This window comes from Kwoniella dejecticola, chromosome 1, assembly GCF_000512565.2.
Source record: "Kwoniella dejecticola CBS 10117 chromosome 1, complete sequence".
Lineage (NCBI taxonomy): Eukaryota > Fungi > Basidiomycota > Tremellomycetes > Tremellales > Cryptococcaceae > Kwoniella > Kwoniella dejecticola.
In genome coordinates this window covers 1,795,308-1,810,982 of record NC_089301.1, presented here as the reverse complement: position 1 = coordinate 1,810,982, position 15,675 = coordinate 1,795,308, and the positions used below count along the sequence as shown (strand labels likewise).

The 15,675-nt window shown below is 47.9% G+C and overlaps 4 protein-coding genes across 4 annotated transcripts; 3 read left to right on the top strand and 1 right to left on the bottom strand.

Annotated features, from left to right (window-relative positions):
• Positions 1–74: 74 nt before the first annotated feature.
• On the top strand, positions 75–4,957 carry I303_100679 (uncharacterized protein; the record flags this gene model as incomplete). Its single annotated transcript, XM_018404054.1, has 17 exons — positions 75–257; positions 314–524; positions 590–1,273; positions 1,341–1,414; positions 1,486–1,809; positions 1,876–2,100; positions 2,165–2,265; positions 2,334–2,487; positions 2,557–2,661; positions 2,742–2,995; positions 3,058–3,281; positions 3,373–3,697; positions 3,789–3,918; positions 3,999–4,225; positions 4,316–4,396; positions 4,525–4,612; positions 4,757–4,957. The coding sequence occupies 17 exons, from the start codon at positions 75–77 to the stop codon at positions 4,955–4,957; spliced, it is 3,591 nt and encodes a 1,196-aa protein (XP_018266708.1).
• Positions 4,958–5,492: 535 nt separating this feature from the next.
• Positions 5,493–6,889, bottom strand: I303_100678 (rRNA 2'-O-methyltransferase fibrillarin; the record flags this gene model as incomplete). The annotated part of the gene is made up of 4 exons (XM_018404053.1): positions 5,493–5,818; positions 6,051–6,216; positions 6,331–6,812; positions 6,880–6,889. 4 exons carry the CDS (start codon positions 6,887–6,889, stop codon positions 5,493–5,495), a joined length of 984 nt encoding a protein of 327 aa, XP_018266707.1.
• A 934-nt stretch (positions 6,890–7,823) lies between these two features.
• Positions 7,824–11,698, top strand: I303_100677 (uncharacterized protein; the record flags this gene model as incomplete). Its single annotated transcript, XM_018404052.1, has 6 exons — positions 7,824–10,127; positions 10,195–10,301; positions 10,358–10,541; positions 10,602–11,205; positions 11,326–11,382; positions 11,472–11,698. The coding sequence occupies 6 exons, from the start codon at positions 7,824–7,826 to the stop codon at positions 11,696–11,698; spliced, it is 3,483 nt and encodes a 1,160-aa protein (XP_018266706.1).
• Positions 11,699–12,541: 843 nt separating this feature from the next.
• I303_100676 (uncharacterized protein) lies at positions 12,542–15,382 on the top strand (the record flags this gene model as incomplete). Its single annotated transcript, XM_018404051.1, has 12 exons — positions 12,542–12,883; positions 13,057–13,166; positions 13,250–13,271; positions 13,356–13,592; positions 13,678–13,764; positions 13,841–13,989; positions 14,080–14,148; positions 14,224–14,461; positions 14,535–14,600; positions 14,675–14,799; positions 14,888–14,957; positions 15,050–15,382. 12 exons carry the CDS (start codon positions 12,542–12,544, stop codon positions 15,380–15,382), a joined length of 1,848 nt encoding a protein of 615 aa, XP_018266705.1.
• Positions 15,383–15,675: the final 293 nt, after the last annotated feature.

Genomic DNA, 15,675 nt, shown 5'->3' with positions numbered 1-15,675 from the left:
AGCATACTCGCAGCGAATGTTCGCCTTGAAAGGTCTGAATCTAGTCTAGCTCAAATTCCTGAGGCTGCGGCAGTATGAGCAAGGATCTCGCCGCTATACCTCTGGAAGACGAATCCGACCCCGCATATACCCACTTCGCCCACCGAGATGAGTTCCTCGGACTGTTGAATCGGTTCTGCTTGATCGAGATCACTGCGGGATCAACGAGTAGAGAGGACGAGGATGAGGAAGTTCTGCTCAACTCACTAGGCAGTATAGTAAGCCTCATGTCATGCAATCTTCTGAACTTTTGGCTTATTTGATGCGTTACTAGCTGGATTATTACCTCCCTTTACCTGGTCTGCTTGATCCCTCGCTGGACGAGATAGTACCTCGACTTATCGATCTCCTTGCTCAGAATCTACACCTCTTAATCGAGGATGAATTTCAGTCGCCAATCAAGACTCCGGTCAATCCTAATAGACTAGCTAGGCTGGGTAAGCTGCTCAATTGGCTGGTAAAAGTGAGAGGATGGAAGGCTATTGGTGAGCTACCTCGATAGGATGATTATTTGTTGTGATTCATCAGAGCTGACTGAACGACCTCACAGTCCCTCACTTCCCATCTTCCATACCCAATCTGCCCATGCTAGTAACCCTCCTGTCTCCCCCGACAGCTCCATCGGCCTCAACGACCCCTTCAACACCTCATCATCCTCTACTCTCGTCACCTGACGCATGGGAACTGCGCGCCGTCTTACTACTATGGCTCGCTTTACTCTTGACCGTTCCCTTCAACCTTACTACCTTATCATCAAATACCGAGTCCCCGCTGTCCACATCATACGGGATAGATCTACCCTCATCAGAAATCCTATTTCCAGCTGGACTGAAACTAGCGCCCCTGGCCAAACAAGTGATCTTACTATCAACACCACTACTGTACAAACCGGGCAAAGAAGGAGCTTATGCTGCTTTGGTGATTGCCCGACTATATTCTCGAGAAGACGCATCGAGGGGACTTGAAGGATTTCTGGAGTGGTCTAACAAGGAAATGGACGATAATGAACGAGAAGGCGAGACTCATTTTATCACTTCCATTCTGGAGTTTATAGCCCTATTGCCGTCCCTACTGAAATTATACCACCTTCCCCTGCTTCAGAGCTTTCTGGATGATAAGCTGTTACCCCATTTGAAGGGTTCACGAACGGCCGCCTCGTCTGGGTTGATCAGGAAGTTGGCTGTAAAAGCTAAAGGACGAATATGGTTGGCCAAGATCGGAAAACGGCTGGAAGGTTAGTCAGATCATTGAGTCAATTCAGAGGTCATCGGATGAATTTGAGCTGATCCAAGTGTTTGCAGATGATGAAGATGTAGAGCTACCTGATGGGCTGGAAGATTGGCTCGATGATCTCATGGGTGGACTTTCGGACAAGGTAAATCACCTCATCCCTCTTATCACGTGCTGGATTAGAGGGGTTCAACTGAATGATGAGCCCGATTGCAGGATACCATTGTTCGATATTCTTCTGCGAAATATTTGGCTCGTCTCGCCGCGTTACTCCCGCCGTCTTTCGCCTCGCAGATAGTAGAAGCCGTCACCGGCTTGTTTGCGGGCACGGAAGAAGAACCGGTCACGTTGACTTCCTTTGGTACCGTCATTGACCCGGGCGGAACATCTACGTCAGGCGGAACCATGGGTTTCGGGGGGCTTGAATCTACAAGAGGGGAAGCTAGATGGCATGGTGTCTGTCTAGCGTTGGCTGAAATGGCGAGGCGGGGTCTGGTGAGGGACGAGGAAATTGGGAATGCTGTCAAATGGGTTATCAAGGTGAGTCATAACATCCCTCGATATGTAATTGACAACTGATGGGTTTTACCTGTTAAATCTGCGCAGGCCTTGACATTCGATTTGCGACGAGCATCTCATTCCATTGGAGCAAATGTACGGGACGCAGCCTCATATCTGCTATGGTCCTTATCGCGAGCATGTCCACCGGATGCCCTGAGGGGGTATGCAGAAGACATGGCGACGAGCTTGATATGTGTCGCGCTGTTTGATAGAGAGGTCGGAGTCAGACGAGCGGCGAGCGCAGCGTTCCAAGAAGGTGTAGGAAGACTCGTAAGTCCCACCATATTCCGCTTCACTTGGAAACGATGCAGCTCAGCATGTTGAATGAATATAGGGATTATACCCGGAAGGAATCGATGTACTGGGCAAAACGGATTTTTATTCTGTCAGCGTGAGGAGGATGGCTTTTACCATCGCTGCTCCGGCTGTAGCTGTGTGAGTCTACTCCACATTTAAGATGTCCGCACAAAAATTCTCGACGTCGCGGCTGATTCCTCGTACAGACACAAAGCGTATCGAGATATAATGAGGGAACATCTACATCATATAACGTTCCGTCATTGGGATACACCCATGCGCTTGTTGGCTGCTCAGGCTTTGCAGAGTATCTTGAAGCTGGGCAGTGACGACGATATTCAAGATTCTCTCGGTCGAGAAGTAAGTTTTCATACATTCTGTGATCCTTACGTGTTCAATTTCGCTGACCAGTACCGACATCTCTTGTAGATGAAAGAATTGGCATCATTGGACAGCGTCAATGTCCACGGAGCCCTTGTATCCCTAGGCTCGATCGCTGAGCTGTTCAAAGAGCATGATCTAAGAAGATTGAAGGTAAGCAATTACAAACTGCAATCACGATTTAGATCCCCAGGCTGCACTCGAGCCGTAATCGGCTGACGTTGATCATTTAGATATCCGAAGCCCTGACATTGATCAGACCAGCATCTTTTGTCTCTTCTCAAGCAGCCGACATCCTCTCGTCACTATGCTCCCTGCTGGTCGCAATTCTCGATAAGACCGTTCTAACAGCATCGTCCACCCAAGGCGTATTGGACAAATGCATTGATTTGTCGATGAAGCGAAGAGAAGCGGAAGTACATGATTCCGTCGCGAAGGTGTATGGAAGGCTGAGTGAATTTCGCTCGCCAGATAAGGACATACTCAAGTAAGCTGGATTCAGATGTTTTTCTGCAAGATCAGCTAGCTAACAACATTGTTCTGTGGTAGATTGATATCCGATACGAAGACATTCCGAATCGCTCAACGGCAAGCTGCTTCCCTTTCATTAGGATTCATACGGTACCCCGCATCCTCACCTTCGACTGATAAAGCCATCAAAGCGTTATTGGCGCTACTGGATCAGCCTGATAAGATAGATATCGAATCGCGCCGCTCAGCAATCCGGTCTTTGGGTGAAATAGCAACTCAAAGAGTGGACGGAGAGATGATCGGTATGTGATTTTACTTTGTTTCCTCGGGATTTGTTTTTCGGCGAGCGTTTAGAGCAAGTGATGCAGAGGAAGCTGATATGGGATGAGACAGTTTCGCAAGCTCAATTCGCGAATATCTTCGGAAGTTTGGTTAGGGGCTTGGAAGATTATGCGACGGACCAAAGAGGCGATGTAGGTTCCTGGGTCAGAATTCAGTCTCTCCAGTCAATAGGCAAAGTCTTGTCAACCCTTGACCCGTCAACAACGTTGATGACGGCCGATACCCTTGATGAGGCAGTAGGAGGTATAATCAAGCAGGGTGTAGAGAAGTTGGAGTCTGTTCGAGGGGACGCCGCGTTGACCCTGGCGAAACTACGAGAGGCTGGATGGGGATGGGAACATATGGAGGGTATGGAAGTTGATCTGAGTCGGTTGATGTGAGTGCGCCTGGACTGTCGTCGCTTGATACTCGTTGTTGAGTGTTAGTGCAGTCGGTGAAGCTGACAATGCGGGCATTTGGCCTTGTAGTAGTGATGTATTCAGATATATCCCACAAAACGAATGGTTCGCCTCGTCGATGCAGTACCTGAACACTCGATATCGAAAACAAATATTAGCTGGGCTGGTGTTGAGTATAGGCAGTCAAGTTGTTACTCTCGTGAGTGATCTCATATCGTCTCGTCCACACCTGCACACACATACACTGAGACAAACATTTACGGTGTTGCCTCTTTGCAGTCACAAGCGGCTTGTGAACCTTTGATAGCGTACCTCAGAATCAACAAGGAGTCAATACCACCTGTGTTGAGTGATCTATTGGAACTGCTCGAGAAGAATTTCACTTCGAATAGAATATTTATACCTACCCTTCAGACTCTCCAGAAATTATCGATTGGCGGCATATTCGGGAGCTCGAATTCGGTTTCGACCGTCACTCTAGCTGAAGCAAAGGGAAATAATCAATCGTGAATTGACAATCTCGCCTCCAGACTTTGAGTCGCTCGTCGATCAACGGTAGAAGAAAGTCATGAGCTGATTGTGTTGGTCTGTCACAGGATCCTCGATATACTGGCTATAGCGTGTAAAGGGATAACCAATATCAAGTCGATTGACCGAATCACGTCTTCTATGAGATTGTGAGTGTGATAAATCGGAAATTTATCACTGGTCATTCATTTCATTCCCAGTTGCATCGTTCAAAGCGTAAAAAACGTTTGAAGCACGATCATGGCTGATAGGGTTGCTTTGATTACATATCACATAGAATCGTATCTTGTCTTTCGTCAAGTCGAGCGAACCGATCAGAGGTTATAGGTTATTTACCTTTGTTCTTGGGCCATAAATTCCCTAGAGTGAGTCTCATCATTCAAGGATCACAGAAGCCAGAGATTACGAACGTCATCATGTTGCAACCACTCGACCGAGTCACATGATCCATGATCCACGACTCATGAGCATGAAGCTGATACTGATATCAATCTGACAATCGGAAATAGATCCGAGCGATATCTTCGGAAGAATTGTATTTGGCTATCTCGTCAAGTGCAGATGGAGATGATGCTAATGCGGAATTGGAGGTACCTGAAGAATTAGAGGAGATCTTATTAGAGACTGAATGGACCAGTAGTGATTTCGATTCTGAGCACAAGTTGAAGCGGATGACCGGGCTGATGGAAGAGATGTATGGTCTCAATTGAATTGAGCTGAATTTGATGTAGGAGTGGGGATCGGATTGGTGTGATAGACATATACCCCGCATATATTATACCGGCGTTCATCGTTGATCGTGATGCATTTTGGACAACACGCACTGCTGCTAAATGCCCCAAAAGCGAGAGTATCCTTTGATACTAGGCTCACGCAATGCAATGCAGTACACAAACCACATCACACATCACACATGACACATCACGCAGCACAGGCATTCCAACACGAGCCAAGGCATCTCATACATCCCATCAAAGCAATACAAGGTAAGCCCGACGAAATGAGAAGGGGAATATGAAAGTGCGAGCAAAAGCAGAGATCGAAACGAAGTGAACAAAAATAAATATGTTTGAAGCTGAGTTTGGTGTAGATGAGTTCGCACCGGACAATGGTCAATCCGTCGTTTTGGTTTTCTTGTTTCTCCTTCTCCCCTCTCAAGCTTAAACCTAAACTATTCTAAAGCATCTTCCCGTATTGTGGTACGCGGTTGGATCTTTAGCCGAGTCTAGTCTAGTTCAGTTGAGTTTAATTGCCCGAATGTCTCTCGTATTTACCGACGACAATAGCGTGATCTCTCTCGTACGGTTCCAGGGTGAGCTGTTCTTTGGGCTTGATGCCTTCCTTCCTCATGTTGTTGACCTCGCTCGCGAACACCTGGGCGGCGGGCGCGGTCGAGTCGATACAGTTGGCCTTGATGGAGATGACGATGGCCCCGTCGTTCTTGAGGAAATGGTGTGCGTTCAAAGCGATGATTCGCGCTTGGTCAGGCTGCGCGACATCGGCGAAGATCACGTCGACCATTTGGACGAGCATCCTGTATTTCTGAGGATGACGGGCGTCGTCGACGATTGCTAAGTGGGTGATTGGTATCATTATCAGCATCGATCTTAGTTGACAACATTGACGCATGTCACAGCTTCATATGCCTTTCGCATCTTCGTATTTTCGTGTTTTCGTGTTTTCGTATTTGTCTTCGTTGCGCAAGTCCAAAGGAAAGCAAATGAGACGTTTCGGTGAAGATGGGTGGGATGGGAACAGAGAGAGAATGAAAGCGAAAGGAAAAAGAAAACACCCCAAACTCACGAACAACATTCGTCCTCTTCTTAGCCATGCCGATCAACTCTCTTCCTGGTCGATGAGAGAACTCGACGGCGTAGACGACTCCATCAGGACCGACGATATCGGAGACGTGCGATACCGAGGAACCCGACGCAGCACCGAGGTACAAGACTTTAGCTCCTGGGGCGATCTATAATGTATCCACCGATATATCAGCATCCATCTTTCTTATACGATTCCCCTTATATCCTATATTCGTCCATGAGTGGAACTGTGTGAGAAAGGCAAGAAAAATTTGACCCACATAGATGTTATCCAGACCACCCAAGATACCAGCCGCCAATTTACTTCTGAACGGGTTCCAGACTCTGTACTCGATCTTCTCTTCCTCTCCTTCGGCGTTGGTCGAGGCAATCGAGATTCGCTTTTCACCGTAGACGGACTCTCCGGGAGTCATATTCCTCGTGACCAAGAGATGTTCTTTTCCTTTGGCGATGTATACACCTGCGTGCTTGTGAGGTTCCAGAGTGACGGCACCTGGTCCTTTTTTACCCATACCGGGTTTCCCACCTCTACCACCACCACCGAAACCACCTCTACCGCCTCTTGGTGCACCTCGACCACCACCTCTAGCAGCTCCACCTCCTCTAGCACCACCTCGACCGCCCCGATCACCGCCGCCGAATCCACCTCGACCGCCACCTCGTCCTCCGCCCCGACCACCTCGATCACCGCCGAAACCGCCCCGGCCACCTCCACGACCACCACCTCGTCCGCCACGATCACCTGCAAGGAACAGCAAGAGTGTTAGCTTAGGATCATTTGGGGAGAAGTTCAGGTCGACTCGACTTACCGAAAGCCATTACGAATTATAGATTGAAGGGTGAGATTGAGAGGAAAGTTGGGTTATAATCTTCGAAAATACCGTCGTCCTTCTTGCAGTCGATCGGATATTTGTGATGCCTGCACCTGTCTGGAGCTAGGAGTCGGGATTGTGTAGTATTTATGGATGTATGTTTGCAATATGTGGGGAGCAAAAGTAGTGGACCTTGAAAATTATGGTAATCTTCGTCTCACCGGGTTCAAAATGGAAGTGCAGCAAATTCAATTTTCGGAGGGATGGTCGCACCAGGAAGATTATTTCACATGTCACGTGATGACATTTGCACTGTAGACAGACGCAGGATAAAATGATGATAAAGGGAGATTAGAAATAATCATTGAACCGGATAATCTATATGCTGCATGCTCATACGCTCATACGCTCATACGCTCATACGCTCATACGCTCATACTACCATGATACCATGCCTCATCCCACTTGGTCATCTATTCTATTCGACATATCCTCCAGCTCATATATTATCTCGTAAAGAGCAGAAGAACAAAAGCATAGATACGCTCACCTACAGAGCTATCACACACCCAGGTATCTTGCTACATTCCTTCAGAAAGAGTGCCGTCGAACCAGCACTACCAACATTGTCATTTCTCAAAATAGCTCATATACCTCCACTCACACAAACGACTCATCATTCCTTCGACTCGGTTCCGATCTTTACGACCTAGACCCTAATTCAGCTGCTCTGATCGACATCGAGGATCGGTTAGTGCGAGCTACGTTCGTCTCTCAGCATCGTAAGTCCAGACATCAGACAGTCATCCCACCTCGTGTGACAACTCCGAGCGAATCAACGTCATCCCCCAAAGTAACCTTAAGCTAGAGTCTTCCCCCTCTTTGCCAACCTTAGCTTTGACTGACTCAAGAGATGCTCTCGATAGATGCAAGCTCAAATGATGTCGCCTTCATCGGCACTACCACCTCCAACATCTTCACAGCCTCAGACTCCGTATCAGCCGCAACCCGATTCTAGCACATCCCCATCGATATCGAACAACCCTCCACCTCAACCGCCACCTGGACCCTCTATGCCCACATATGCTTCTTTGAACGCTACTCCTTACAATTCACCCGGACCCTCTTCGTATGCCCAACACCTGCCCAACAATCAATACATGTATCAACCACAAGGTTATTATCCGCATCAGCCGCCTCGTCATCTCCCTAATAACGGTCCGTCACCATATAACTCAACCACACCACAATACGCCAACCGATATCCGGAACAACCTTATTCGCAACAACCACATTACCAGCCAATGTACCAACAGCATCTTTACGGCGGCTATCCAGGCATACCTATGAACGGTGGAGGAGGCCCAGGACCCGCGACGATGCAGAACGGCTATGGTGGAGGAGGCTATCATCCAGAATCATATCAACCTATGCCATACGGTGTATATCCCCAACAACCGCATTATCCAGTTCCGCAAGATCAGTATCAACAATTTTCTAACCTCTCCCATCCCAGTACCAACGGAAATACCGAAGAAGGTGATCCAATGCAACAGATTCCACCCCCACCATTTCCATCTCAAGACCAACAAAGCATGAACGGACACGCACCACCTACGCATCAACCCTTTCGTCCGTCCTATCCACCCAATCACCCTTATGCGTACGGAGTCGGGGTCGGATACCCAGGGTATCAGCCACAACCTCATCAAGGGAATTACAGTGGGTATGGAGGATACCAAGAAAGCGGTTATCCGGCGCACCCGGCGCTTCCAAATGGTAACGGAATGAGAAACGTTTCTAAAGGCCTGAACCCTGCTGCCGCTGGTTTCTCTTTCACGCCTTCCTCCGCATCTGGATCCAGAGCCAATTCTCAGCCTTCTTCTACGCCTGTGATAAACGGCGCTATAATACCTTCGTCATTCCAATCTAATGCTCAAATACCGTCAACGGATCCCGCTAAAAATGATGAGCCTTTGCCCGATATACCGAAAGAGAATGGGCACACCATCGAGATCACGCAGAACGGAACTGCAAACAGGGTTGACGCAGATGTGTCGAGTAGTACACGGACGGAAGGTAAAAGCGAGGACTATGCAGACAATGCGGTGGATATAGAACAGCCTGAAAAATCCGAAACACCCAACACATCCACAGCGCCGTCATCGGATCCAAATGTGTCGATTACAACCGATGCTAATACTGCTTCTACTGCCGCCACAACCGTCTCGTCCCCTAAATCAACCTCAACTCCCAAACCCGTCGAGTCCGCGGTAGAACCTATAACCTCTTCCACTTCCATTCCCGATCAGTCAAGTTGGAACTTCGTCGGCGAGACCTTAGTGGGCCTCACTTCCCCCATCCAAGGATCTAGCTCGAGACAAGTGTCAGGACCGCCCTCGTCTGCCACGAGCGTGACTACCGGTAGTAGGAAAAGATCGACGATAACCCCTGTTGCCGTTGGACCACTTAGACTCGCAGCTGCCAGACCCGATCATACTTCCGAAGCATCAAATTCCTATGCAGCCAATCTGGCAAAGATCATCCCCAGCGCGGTCAAGACGGAGACCATTAACGTTCATAACACAAAGAGAATTGTCAGGCGAAGTAAAGGTAGCAAGGAGGCAACGAAACGAACTGCTATATTCGCCTTGGGTGACCAAAAGAAGAGGACAACCTCGCCTCGGGCAAGCGATGGAGCCAAAAAGCTGGCATTTGGTGAGATTGACGCCTCCGAATTCATCAACCTGGCTCCCTCAGTCCAAGTACACGCTCCCACGATCCTCACCGCCACCGCGACTACGGCGGATAGCCAGACCTCGGCACCCTCATCCGAAATCTCCACCCCGATAGTCAAAGCAAAACCAGCCAGTTGGGCTGCGTTAGTCGGTGGATCTTCAAGAGCGCCATCCGTCTCTTCCTCTTCCAAGGTTCCGTCCCCTGCAAAATCTACCGCGTCTCTCCCTATCACCGAAAATGAAGCTGGGCCTTCTAGATTACCGTCTTCGGAGCCAACGTCGACCACCGACAATGTTGTGTCCTCACCTTCACCTGCACCTGCACCAGAAAAGAAGAAAGCTCCTTTCAATTACGCCGCCGCTGCTGCTTCCGGGGCTAGTATGACCCCTCAAGAGGAATTAGCTAAGTTATTGAGTGAAGGCGTGAAAGGAAAAGCGAAGGAAAACACGCAGGCCACCTTGCCTAGAGGTTTGATCAATACTGGGAATATGTGCTTTGCCAATACTGTAAGTCTTTCTGGTAATGAGGCCGATGTCACCTCTGCGGAAAAGCTGAATTGAAACTTCGCAATAGATCCTCCAAGTGCTCGTATACTGTCCGCCATTCACTGAATTGTTCGAAGAGCTCGGAAAGCGTCTGAAGGCTGACTTGGCTAGAAAAACACCTCTTCTGGAGGCCATGTGAGTTAGATTCTCGTGCTGCTTGCAGGGAATGTCAGGCTCATTGGAGCTTCTAGGATCATCTTCTTGCGAGAATTCAATGCTCCTTTCCCCCCACCTTCTGCACCCATACCGAACGGTTCCAACGCAAGTGGTACCTCGACCCCTAAAGGAAAAGGGAAAGATGCTAGAAGGGAGGCTTTCATTCCCGAAAATGTGTATGACGCTATGAAGGAGAATAAAAGGTTTGATTCCATGAGGGTGAGTCTCTGGATTTGGCGCTTCGCTCAGGAAGAGAGGTGCTGACACGGTGGAGCGCAGCGTGGACATCAAGAAGATGCCGAAGAATATCTCGGTTTCTTCCTTAACACGCTTCACGAAGAACTGCTTTACGTCCTATCTCGGACTCAACCTACCTCGAGGAACGTATCGAAATCAAGCTCGATGCCCAACGGCGATGCAGAACACAGGATCGAACGTCCAGTATCACCCGGGGCGGGCGACGATTCGGGTTGGTTGGAAGTGGGCAAAAAGCAAAAGACACATGTAGTTCGAGCGACCGAATCGAAAGAATCAGCAATAACCAGATTATTCGGAGGAACGATCCGAAGTTTATTGAAGACTCCAGGAAACAAAGATTCAGTGACGATTGAACCCTATCAACCACTCCAACTTGATATCCAGAGCCTCGCCGTGAAGTCGATAGAAGATGCGCTCAGACACTTGACGGAACCCGAGGTTGTCAACGGAGTATGGTCTGCCCAACGAAAGGCGGAAGTGGAAGCGACTAAACAGATCTTCATCGAGACTTTCCCGCAGTGTTGGATCTTGCACTTGAAAAGGTTCGTATATGATGGAACGACATATAATGTGGTCAAGAAGAATAAAGGGATTGCATACGGTCAGGAATTGATTGTTCCGCCTGGTGAGTACTTTCATTCTGATTATGCATTTGCACCTGCACTTGCACCCACACCTGCTGTTGCGACCTCAAAATTGTTTTCTTAAAGCTTGATGCGATGCTAATATCTATATGTGAAATCAGAAATCGTTTCGCCAGGGAGGAGGAGCGCAGGAGCTATCAAGTACAAGCTCTTTGGAGGTGAGTCACGATCAGCTTTTTACGCTGTGTCATTGTTCGCAAATCGTCGAAAAGCGCGAGGCTGACTCGGTTTGACGATTAATACCTAGTCGTATATCACCATGGGACCTCAGCTTCAGGAGGACATTACACCGTGGCTGTCTCAAGGCAAGATGGAGGAGGTTGGATCCATTTCGACGATGAGAACGTCACCAACATCCCCAAAGAGGATGTTATCATTTCCAAGGAGGAAGCGGAGAGCGGCAAAATTGGATTGATTGGCGGAAGGGAGCGAACGGCTTATCTGTTGTTCTACCAACGGGTTACGGTTAGGTAGTTTGAACATCTACGTCAATTTCAGTCACCGATTTGAGATCGAAACTTCTCGACTTCTCGACACGTATACCCTCATCAGCATAATACCCGGACTCATCATCACATCATCAAGAGGTTTTTGTATACCCATCAAGGCGAGAAAGACGGAGCAAGTCGTAAGATAAATGAGCAGGACTGTATCATCATCACAGGTTCGAGCATTGGATCGGAATCTCAATTTAATTTAATTGAACTTAAAAGGGAAGAGGCGACATCACATCAAGAAAAAGACAAAGACGAAGACAAAAGACAAAAGTATCAATAAATATATTTTTTCGCTATAAGAACAGATAGATACCCTTGCACTATATAGACCTTTTCTCTCATCTTTGGTATCTGGTTAATCATTATCTTTCATTGACATTTGACATCTCCGACAATTTACATGACATACGAATAGGGCAGGAAGAAGATAGGATACGCCTCTGAAAGGTGATCTGCAGTGGGCAGTGAGGATTCTTCCATCGATTGTACTGTATATGCATAGGGCTAGACGCATAGACTTGATTACACTCGGCACTGAGTCACCCCATTCGACTCGAGCATGACTTGAGCAGATTAGGCGCCGTGCCTGAGATAAGAGATTACGGAAAAAGTTGCAAGCTGGAATGTTGAAATGCCAAAACAAACCTCTTTATGAGTGATTCTCGTACCGGTCAAGTCGTTCACTTTACCTCGACCTGACTTTGAACAAGGCTCATCAGATCGTCCAGCAATCATCGAATCAGGCTGCTTAGAATGCGAGTGGACATATAGCAAGAAGCGACTTTCTCTAGATTTCCCTCCTCTCTCCGAATCAACGACAATGTGCGGCTTGACACTTACTATCCGACCCTTATCCTTATCCTTATCGTCCCCGTCCGTGTCCGATTGTTCCTCATCGGATTCAACTGAGGACGCGGACTTGGCTTTACTGGATTCGTTCCGCTCGACAAATGCTCAAAGGGGCCCGGACTCTCAGCGGACTTTCAAGCATACCGTCACTCTAGACGACGACGACAACGGAGTTACAACTACAACTACAACTAAAAGCACGACTAAAAGCAAGGTGGAAATTTGCTTGACGGCTACTGTTCTCGGTCTAAGAGGCGATTTGACTGCTCAGCCGCTCGTAGGGAACAGAGGGGTATTAGGATGGAATGGACAGGTGTGTCTCCTTTTTTCGATGCAAATGGATGATTTGAATATACCGGCAATCTTGGGACATCGTCTATCATACCACTGGCCGATAAATTGACTTCGTGTTTGGTATTTGCTATTTGGTATCCTCTATTTGGCATCTGACATTTGGTGTTTGGCATCATCTCTTGCTTCGATTAGGTATTTGAGGGGATTGATATAGGCACAGAAGAGAACGATACGAGGAAGATCTTTGAGAGGCTTGAGAAAGGGGAACGGGTCGAAGATGTGTTGAGTGGAGTCGAAGGACCGTTAGTGTCTTCCTCATTTTGATCCGCTTCGTTCAAGTCTTACCATATCCACGATGTTCATCGCTCATGACCCACTGCGACAGATTTGCGTTCATATATCTTGACGTGAGCGACATACGACAATAGTTTCTCTTTCAATGGATTCTGACTCACGGGCTAAAATGGATCACCTGTTTGATATCTGTTTAGTTGGAAAACGATATATTGCACTACCAGCTCGATCCCCTCTCCCGCCGGTCTCTTCTGATCCACCCTGCTGAAGTCGCAGTAGACTCAAATCCATCGGTGACAAGGCATTTTATCTTGAGCTCGTCAAGGTCGACCTTGGCTAGAGAACATGGTGTAGATATGCGAGCGCTCCTAGGCGGGGAAGGCGGAACGATCGATTTGAGACGTATAAAGGTAGTTCAGAATCAAGGTTTTCTGGTGAGTGAATTGATGTATGGAACTTCAATGCCTCGGGCGCTGGTACGGTACCCTCAAAGATTATCGCTGATCCTCTATGGAGCAGACCATGGATATGTCCGACGCATTGAAGCATCGACACACCTTGAGTCCAGATCAAGATGCTTCATGCAGCTCGAGTTCTGGCTCATGGGTAAGTTTGCATTAGCCCGCTTTCCTAGCGCTAAATGACATCAAAGGTATACTGAGGCTTTGGCGATATCATATAGACAAAGGTCGCACCTATCAACACCGCTTTACCGCCTGACAATCTACCTCTGGACAATCCCAAAATCAAGGAAGAAGTGCCAAAATTCATTGAGCAGCTCAAGGAGAGCGTAAAGAGGCGAGTTGAGAATATCCCCAACCCGGAAAAAGGGTACGTAAACGGCCTTCAACACCCGACTCGGTGGCTATGAGTAAGAGCACAAAGCACAATGACACTGACAAATTTGCATTGTGGATTCAGTTGTTCTAGAGTGGCAGTCCTCTTCTCAGGTGGAATAGACTGTACATTTCTAGCGTATCTCATACACTTGTAGGTTATCACCGAGGTCCAACATCGACTGGTCATGCGATCGGTAACGATATCTGACACCTTGTGGGTTTACAGATGTCTGCCCCCGGAAGACCCCATCGACTTGATCAATGTCGCATTTTCGCCGGCGCCCAAGCTGTCGAGCTTGTCTTCGAACGGAGCGGACAAAGGGAAAGGGAAATCACCTGCTCTACCTGCTGCACCGACATACGATGTACCCGATAGACTATCAGGCAGAGATGCACTAGTCGAGTTGAAGCAGGTTTGCCCCGATAGAGAGTGGAGATTTGTTGAGATCGACGTCCCATACGATGTGAGCACGATCAAGTTCCTCGTCCTTTCAATTCACGAGGAAGGTATTGATGGCTTGTATACATGTATGGCAGGAAGCTAGAGCTCATCGTCAGAACGTGCTTGATCTCATGTACCCTTCATCAACTGAGATGGACCATGTGAGTTGAAACAATCATGCGATCTGAAACAGATCGTCATCCGACTCTAAAAGGAGCTAATGATGATTTCACAGTCATTGGCTTTACCTCTTTACTTCGCTTCTCGAGGATACGGTTCCGTGCGAAAAGAAGGAAGCAATCATTCCGAACCGTATCGTGTAAAAGCGAAGGTTTATATATCGGGTCTCGGAGCCGATGAGTGAGTCTATCAATGAACACGGGCTAGTGTCATTCTTCTCCTACTTCATACACTGATGCCTAAAACATCATCATCGAATCTTTCGCAGACAATTGGGAGGCTACGCACGACATAGACATGCATATCAACGCGAAGGATGGCAAGGTCTCATAAGCGAAGTGAGGCAGCCTCAGGCACCTATCCCGCTATATACTTCTTTCCCATAGCGAAGCACATCAGCTGACGGTGGTAATGTCGTTCCGTTTCACAGACGCAGATGGACATAGCTCGACTCCCTACTCGGAATCTATCGCGAGACGATCGAATGCTTTCCTCGCATGCAAGAGACGCACGATACCCTTACTTGTCCTTATCATTCATTTCCTACCTCTCATCCCTCCCCGTACATCTCAAGTGTGATCCGCGCCTGGGCGAGGGACAAGGAGACAAGATATTACTAAGAAAGGCTGTTGAATCCGTCGGACTCGTCAGAGCGTCAGGAAGGGTGAAGAGAGCGATGCAGTTTGGTACAAGAAGTAGTAAGCTGGGCGGAAGAGGGAGTGGTGTGAAAGGTCCCAAAGCGGGAGAAAGACAGGTCGAGTAACTCTCTGCAGTCAATTCTGGCACGAAAACACTGAATACAAGTGCTCGGGGTAGATCAGATTCAAGGTTGAACGACTTGATGGTGATACACATTTACATATACACATACACATATACATGTACATACATAGCATGATCGGATATATAGATGATATGAGGATGGCTAGGTTTCGCACAAATGAAGGACTCTACCGGAAAACCATGAGATCGTACAACTAACAACTATTATGAAATAAGGATTGGACGACATTGTCACTTTCTGCCTACAGCATTGTGACCGAAACTAATCATTTT